This window comes from Salvelinus sp. IW2-2015, linkage group LG1 (genome assembly GCF_002910315.2).
Source record: "Salvelinus sp. IW2-2015 linkage group LG1, ASM291031v2, whole genome shotgun sequence".
In the NCBI taxonomy this organism is placed as follows: domain Eukaryota; kingdom Metazoa; phylum Chordata; class Actinopteri; order Salmoniformes; family Salmonidae; genus Salvelinus; species Salvelinus sp. IW2-2015.
Genome location: NC_036838.1, coordinates 24,118,053 through 24,126,376, shown reverse-complemented (window position 1 = coordinate 24,126,376; position 8,324 = coordinate 24,118,053). Strand labels below are relative to the sequence as shown.

General features: G+C 44.5%; 2 protein-coding genes across 2 annotated transcripts in view; one reads left to right on the top strand and one right to left on the bottom strand.

The window, feature by feature from the left end:
* Nucleotides 1-270, bottom strand: part of LOC111962392 (laminin subunit beta-3-like) — a 5,387-nt gene extending 5,117 nt beyond the window's left edge. Inside the window, exon 1 of the mRNA XM_070442409.1 lies at nucleotides 232-270. Within this exon, the coding sequence (XP_070298510.1) occupies nucleotides 232-270 (39 nt within the window). The remainder of the gene's footprint in view (nucleotides 1-231) is intronic.
* Nucleotides 271-628: 358 nt separating this feature from the next.
* Nucleotides 629-6,697, top strand: LOC111963142 (calcium/calmodulin-dependent protein kinase type 1D). The gene is made up of 12 exons (XM_023986384.2): nucleotides 629-706; nucleotides 1,295-1,406; nucleotides 3,891-4,016; nucleotides 4,096-4,170; nucleotides 4,338-4,476; nucleotides 4,810-4,933; nucleotides 5,058-5,133; nucleotides 5,287-5,399; nucleotides 5,570-5,648; nucleotides 5,812-5,899; nucleotides 6,026-6,330; nucleotides 6,448-6,697. Exons 1-12 carry the CDS (start codon nucleotides 691-693, stop codon nucleotides 6,518-6,520), a joined length of 1,326 nt encoding a protein of 441 aa, XP_023842152.1. The 5' UTR covers nucleotides 629-690; the 3' UTR covers nucleotides 6,521-6,697.
* Nucleotides 6,698-8,324: the final 1,627 nt, after the last annotated feature.

Here is an 8,324-nt window from a genome sequence, read left to right as displayed (position 1 = left end):
CATGAGGGCGTGTGGTATATGGCCAATATACCATGGATAAGAGTTGTTCTTATGCACGATGCAATACATAGTGCTTGGAAGCAGCCCTTAGCCGTGGTATATTGGCCATATACCACAAACCCCCGAGGTGCCTTATTGCTATAATAAACTGGTTACCAACGTAATTAGAGCAGTAAATGTAATTAGAGCAAAAAATGTTTTGTCATACCCGTGGTATATGGTCTGATATACCATGGCTGTCAGCCAATCAGCTTTCAGGGCTGGAACCATCCAGTTTATAATCATCATTATAAACCGGGTGGTTCRAGCCCTGAATGCTGAATGGCTGAAAGCCATGTTACGTCAGACCGATTACCACAAGTATGACCAAAAAAATACTAATTCTAATTGCGTTGGTAACCAGTTGATAATAGCCATAAGGCACCTCGGGTGTTTGTRGTATGTGGCCAATATTCCACGGCTAATGTCTGTATCTGCGTCGCGTTGCGTTGTGCATAAGACAGCCCTTAGCCGTGGTATATTGGCCATATACAACACCCCCTCTTGTTCTATTGCTTAATTATATTCTATGCTCTATCTATGGCATTGTGAGATCACTCAGGGGGGGTTTGGGGTACTTTTTTTATTCAGATGCTGATTGGTTTAAAAAAAGAAGCAGAACCAACTTGGAGAGAGTTTTGAGGCACAACAATGGCCTCTTGTGAAGGTCAGTATAATAAGTCGACCCAGTTTTGGGAGTTTGTCAGGGAATCAGCAGTAATCTGCATCCTGAATTGGCACAGGAAGGAGAGCGAGAGCGAGGGGAGGGAGAGGGTGGAAAGAGTAACCATCAATAGGCATTACAGCACTAATCCTACACCTCTTTGGGCCTTCTGTAAGTGATGGGTACAAATGAGCTTAGGCCAATAATTAATGACCTTATACTGAACATGCAAGCTTTTATATAAGTAAAATGGGGTGTTTACAAGATGGCAGTAGTTAACCGAGATCTCCACCAAAGCTGTGGTCCCCCAATTTTGTTGTTGTTGCTTTGTGAGCTACTTGAAGCCTTTCAAACGTTCTTGTATCCAAACGATGTGTCTAGCCATATTAGTCCTACGGCATGACCCAAGAGGAAATGGCTGTTGGTCCCCACCCACCATATGTGAAACTCTGTCCCAAAGTGTTTGGTCATGTTGGGCTTCTTTATGTGTGGTGAGGGTTGTCTTTTGAAAAGGAATGTGTCTATACATGTAAGACAGTCCAGTGTTCTCCAGACAGAAGAGTAAAACTGCTTGTCTGTCTGTCGTTCCAGGTGCCGGCTGTGACGACAGAGCCACCATGGGTCGCAAAGAAATAACCTGCAGTTGGAAGAAAGTCATCAACAATATCAGAGACGTGTTCGAATTCAAACAAGCGCTGGGATCGTAAGTACTTTGTCCGTTAAAATGATTGCCTGGAGGTGTAATTCAAAGCACTTTTACTTTGAGGATAACTCGCCTCATCCGATGTGCAGCACCCGCCTGGGTGATGTAAGGCAGCCATTTTGTGCTTGGTTGTTTTCACTGGGCCTTTGTTGCTGAGTAGCAGCTCTTGTCAGCTTCTTATCTCCGACTAAAGAGCCATTATTACAGGATTAAGTGCATCTCCAGGATATCTACTTTACCTGTGCCCAGAGAAGGATCCTAGTTTGGCACTATAATCCTGGAATGTTCTACCCAGATTATCAGATTATCAGGACCCAGGTCAGGGCAGGTCATGTTTATCAAGGGAACACTTGGCGTTCACACAATACAGTCTCTCTCACCTTAAAGATTGAACCTTTGTTGGAGAGGTTTGAGATTAAACGAGGTAGCAACCGTATCCAAAAGGGGACAGGACATGGCACGTTTTGGAAAAATGGTTGACCAATGTGTATATGTGTGTTCATGTGTATGTACGTTATGATCATGTGTGTGTGAGCCTGAGAGTGTTCACATGTGGGTCTGAGCACATGTGTGGTTGTGTGGTTGTGTGCATGTGTGGGTGTATGCTTGTTTTGTAGGTCTATGCACAGTAGGTCTATGCACAGTAGGTCTATGCACAGTAGGTCTATGCACAGTAGGTCTATGCACAGTACAGTATATGAGAGCTTTATGAAAGGAGTTGTTCTTTGTGAAATCCAATACAAATGTATTGCCCACACAACGCTGATATCTGCAGAGTGAGAAGGGTCTGTCTGTTGCCCCTGGCCTACCTGTTGCCTGAGCCTCCTCCTCACCACCTCAGCCTCTCCTCAAGCAGCTTACAGCATAATACATGAGAGAGGCTGAGGTTAAGAGAAGTGTGAGCCAGGCAGGTGAGCAATGATGTCATTACAGAGCGGGCACAGCCTATCACTGCTCAATTAAAGGATTAAGGGCCTGGCATTGTGTGTTGACAGTGTGCATTTGCACGAGGTGAGGTGTGAGGGAATGAGTGCGACTGTGTGCCTGCTGGGGTGTGTGAGTTTGTGTGCGACGTTGCGTATCTGTATGTKTGYGTGTTCATCAGACCTGGGTTCAAATAGTATGCTTTTCTTTCGAATACTTTGAGTGTTTGACTGAGTCTGCCAGGAGTGCCAGATGAGTAGGAGGAAGCGAAGTGACAAGCACAATCAAAGTATTTGAAAGAAAACAAATAGTGCGGTATTAGAACCCAGGCCTGGTGGACATTGTGTCTCCGTCTGTATGTCTGCCTCTACCAGACAGTGATGTCTTTGGGCACAGGGCGCACTTATTGCATCAGTATCACAGGTGTTGGAATATGGGCGTCTGCCAAACCCGAGGATTAGCCACACCTTGGTCTCCCTCAAACAGGGCAGTCAGCAGATGGGAGGTCGGATCCATTTTATGAGGCGTAGGATAATCTTGGCTCCCTCCCACACATGAACACTTCTCTCCTGATGTCATGTTACGTCTGGGGTCTGACGAAGAAAATGCCCCCCCCCCGGTCTTCTCAGGGTTCATCCAGGGTCGACTGTGCAAGATCGGACAGACACAATGGACGATGGAAATAAGCCTCCGGGATTCATTGTGTTTTAGTTCTTGAGAATTTCTGATGTATGTAACGTTGTCTGCAGCTGGAGCAGGCTACTACTTTGAATTATCGAATCAAGTAATCAATCAATCATCTCAGGGGTCTCTTCTCTGGGCCCCCTGTCCTGAGCTTCAGGCTGGGTAATGGAAAGGCTTGAGTACTCATCCTTCTGTATTGCCCTGCTGCTATTCACAGGCCTCAGGAGCACAGGCCATACCTGAGCCTCTATGGCCCTGTTTAGACCGGCAGCCCAATTCTGATGTTTTTTTTCACTAATTGGTCGTTCGTCTTGTTCCTAGCCGTGTGCAGCTATGAGCCAGGAGAGTGAGGCTTGGTGGTGGTGACTCCACCTACAGCACTGTAGCCTTCCTACAGCACTGTAGCTTCCGCCATCTTGGTTACACCTATCCAATTATCTGTGGAATGGGGTTCATTTTTCAGGGTTGTTTTCGAGCTGTTCAACTTCGTCTTCAGAACTTATCGGTTTAATTTGAGCAGTATTTCATTTGATTAGAGCACAGGTGTCTAACTCTTTCCTTCGAGGGCCGTGTGTCTGCGGGTTTTCACTCCTCCTTTGCACTTACGGTCATGAATTAGTTAGGAACTCCCCTCACCTGGTTGTCTAGGTCTCAATTGGACACAAATTGAACAGAATAGCAAAAACCATCAGACACTCAACCCTCCGTTGAAGGAGTCTGACACCCCTGGATTAGAGACTAGAATTGTTAACTGTAGTTAAGCTCAGAAATCTGCAAGTTTATGGAACCTGAAGAGGTTCATTGACTATATAGCTCAAACCCATGGGTTGGATAATGGACATAGCCTTATAACCATTTCTCTGTCTGTGTGCGTAGGGGTTCGTTCTCCGAGGTGTATCTGGTGAGAGAAAAGAAGACTGGAAACCTCTATGCCCTGAAGTGTCTGAAGAAAAAACACCTCAGCTGTAGCAAGCTAGAGAACGAGATCACTGTGCTGAAGAAGTAAGTACACACACACACACACACGCTCTCACTCACACCACAATGAACAACATCACAAATCTCTTCCTCTTCCTCTCAGGATAAGGCACGACAATGTGGTTGGATTGGAAGACTTCTATGAAACTCGGACGTACTACTACCTTGTCATGCAGCTGTGAGTGGGCACCGTTATCTCTACATATTCTAAATGCATGTATTAACATACAGAGAAATGTTGCTGTTTTACCAAACCTGCTGTATTAGTAGGGTGTAATGAAGACTTTAAAGGCTGATGCTGATGGTGAATATAGTGGTGGAGATTCTGATGTTTTTTTCCCCTAGGGTGTCTGGTGGGGAGCTGTTTGACCGTATCATAGATCGGGGGGTGTACACAGAGAAGGATGCCAGCTGTCTGGTTCACCAAGTGCTGGAGGCTGTCAACTACCTTCACGAGAACAGCATAGTGCACAGGGACCTCAAGGTATGTTACACACACACACAGTCAAAGTAAACACACACACACACACACACGTAATATCCAGGCTGTATCACATCCGGCTGTGATTGGGAGTCCCATAGGGCGGCGCACAATTGGCCCAGCGTCGTCCGGGTTAGGGTTTGGCCGGGGTAGGCTGTCATTGTAAATAAGATTTTGTTCTTAACTGACTTGCCTAGTTAAATAAAGGTTAAATAAAATACATTTAAACAAATACAATATTCCAAACATATTTTACACACACAACACTATTATATACTATGTTGGGAGAATAGTTTCTCTGCTGCTTTTTGATTCTCTTTCCCTCTGTGTGTGCAGCCAGAGAACCTACTGTACTTCAACTCAGATGAGAACTCCAAGATCATGATCAGTGACTTCGGCCTGTCCAAGATGTCCGACCACGGAGTGATGTCCACAGCCTGCGGCACGCCAGGATATGTTGGTGTGTGTGTGCGTGCGCCAACCGTGTGTTAGTTGTTTGGTCATTGAAATAGTGTAACGCTTTGTTGCACAGATAGAAAAGACTAGCATGGTATCTAATCTTGTGTATATTTGAACTTCTACAGCCCCTGAAGTTCTGGCTCAGAAACCCTACAGCAAGGCAGTGGACTGCTGGTCCATAGGAGTCATCACATACATCCTGTGAGTACCTATCTAGGACTTCTATATCTATATCCGCCAGCACCTCTTCTCAACCTTTTCATAGTATTAGAATGACTGCATTGTGAGATGATATTCCTATATAACGTTTGGGGAAAGTTATTGTGATAACCATGTTCCCTCTGCGTTTAACAGGCTGTGCGGCTACCCTCCGTTCTTTGAGGACAACGAGACCCGTCTGTTCTCGAAGATCATGAGGGCCGACTACGCTTTCCACTCGCCCTTCTGGGATAACATCTCGGAGTCAGGTAAGACATAACACCACCCCTACGACAAGGGTATTAACACAGAACGAGTATCATAACTACATAGTAAAGATATTCATAAGTCATCTCAGTGCTAGAATACTTTTTTTTACTACATGTATGCTGAAAGTTCCATGTCAGTTGTTGACGTTTGTCTGTCTCCGTTTCCATAGCGAAGGACTTCATCCGGAACATGATGCAGAAGCACCCTAAGAAACGCTTCAGCACAGAACAGGCCCTCAGACACCCCTGGTGAGTCACACACAGATCCAGGATCAGTCCACCCTCCCCTCATCTTACTATAACCATCAGGGGGAAAATAGAAAACTGATCTAAGATCAGTGTCTGGGGATCCCACTATTTCTTGTTTATTCTTTGTTCCTGGTGGCCCTAACAATGTCATTTCCGGTTGCAGGATCATTGGGAAGACAGCGAGGGATCAGGACATCTATGAATCAGTCAGCATGCAGATCCAGAAGAACTTTGCCAAGTCCAAATGGAGGGTGAGCAACATGTCATAGGGCTACATACAATATGCTATCATACTTACATTACTATTATTATTATCATCAAAACATGATTATTTATAAAAATATATCAATCCTAATTTTCCTGTGTGTTTGTTACAGCAAGCCTTCAACGCCACGGCAGCCATCAACCACATGAAGAAGCTGCAGTTGGCCCACGCCGACCCCGATGCCCCTCTCCCACCTATCCCCGCCTGCAACTCCCAGAATACTCAGCAGGGCGTCAACAACATCACCGCCAAGGACATCGACACCAACGGCAACCTCCCAATCCCAGTGTGTCACGTGACCCCTCCGGAGGCGCAGTGCCGGGGCCTGAGAGCCAGTCACAGCGAGCCCAGGCACACGCCGGTCGTTATGGAGACATGTAACGCAGAGAATTGCTCCTCGTTCGCGGCAGCTAAGAGGTGAGTCCGAGTGGACTGAGGGGAGTATATGTCATTCTGGGGGGGGGGGGAGGTGAGTTATGTCCAAAGTGTAATATCTGTGGTTCTTAAGGCTTTGCTTTTTGCTGTCTGTTTCAGCTGTGATGCTATTGACAGGGCGACCAATAGGAATGGGCACACCATGCAGACTGGGGTGTGTTCTGTTATGTGATTGATTGACCTAAGGATCAATTCATTGGCTTAAAGGTAAATAGGTCTCAAATACACAATGCACATTTGCTTGCATACACTCATGTACCCAATCAACAAAAACTACGGAGAGTTGATAGGAAAAGTCTAACATGAATTATATGAATCGTCATGTGAATTTGCACTCCCCACGCCCCTTCACTGTTGCAGTCAAGAAGTTTGAGCCACTCTACAGGTGTCAGCTGCCTCCTGCTGGTTCAGGAGTAGTACTCTGTAGTGCTCCTCTGAGATGCCCAGAGGCCCATAGCAAGGGCCTGGGCCCAAACCTTATCCAGAGAACACAGGAAGACCTGAGATTCATACTCAACTACAACGTAGTACATTTACACTCACCCAAAATATAAACTTTTAATTTCTTTGACCCAAGCCACTGTCGGATGTTTAGAAGAGTGTACATTCTGTACTTATATCTCAACAGAAAATATACATTTGAAGTATACAAAGACGTACTCTATTTGCAATGTATAATTGTCTATGAATGTTTATTGACCTATGGAAAACAATATAATTTTTTGGGAATATTTGTTTCTGATATGATAGCTGTGACGGCTAGATTGTAACTAATTAATTGGCTTTGGCTACTTTGTGCTGCTGTCTGAACTAAATTAAACTGTTCTTCTTTCACTCACATCTGTTCCTACTAATGGATCTGGAGAAACCAGAGCCCTGTGGCTCTGAAGAAAATGTATGGATAAAAACAATGATTTCATTGTAAAGTTTATGAATACTGTATGACGTTTATTCAAGGAGTGCTTTGAGATGTCAAGTGTTAAATCGAAGCTGTGTACTTTTATATTGTGTGAATTATTTGTATCTTTTATAATCCTAAATGTAAGGATTTTGACTTATGAATCTTGCCCGACAGGTTTGAATGACGTTGATCCATTGTTTGAATCCTAACACTCATGTCATAACAATGACTTTGGGTTGAGGAGGGTTTGAAGGGCTGACATTTTTCTGTGTAAGAGAAGATGGTTATTACTGTACTTAGTGGTCCTGTGTAATACTAACACCACTTTATGTACAGAGATGATAACATGTGCCACTTATGCCATAAACTGCTGTAGAGTTCCTCTTGTAGTGTCGATGCCATTGTAACTGTTTGACTGGAGATGCTATCTTATAACAACAAGCACTATACTTTGCTTCTTTGTTTTGTTTCTAAATAAAACTTCAATATAAATCTTCCTCTGCTGTACTTTTCTTACCTCACAAATCTCTCCTCTTCAGCTAGCCTAATCCACCACCCTGACCGCTGCGCTCTCAATTTAATTTCCCTTCATCAGTCTGGGCCTCCTATGATTGAACTATTGTAGCTGAGGGGCATTGCACAAAACAAATGTAAAAGCGTTAGCGCCACTGAATCCTTGTAACAGAATGTCAGGATGGTCAAACGAGGCTACTCTACAGCTATTAGTGGAATGTAGCCAGGGTCGTTTCTAGGATTTGAGGACATTGTAGGCTTAGCCCATTGAGCTATAAGGGGAAACCCTTGTAAGGGATCCATTCCCCGGACGACATTTTTAATTTCAACAGCTAAATGCATCAATCTGAACATTGAGAGATGAAAGAATTATACCAAAAATGTCATGAAAACAATGTTACAGGGCAGGTTGCCTATTCTGATGTCGGTTGTTGACATGGGTGAGTTAAGAAGCCTTGAACTGTTGATGTGCCCTTGATTAAGTCACTGAACCCTAATTGCTCCTGTAAATCAATCTGGATAAGAGCGCCTGCTAAATGACTTAACTGCAGGAGCTGATACA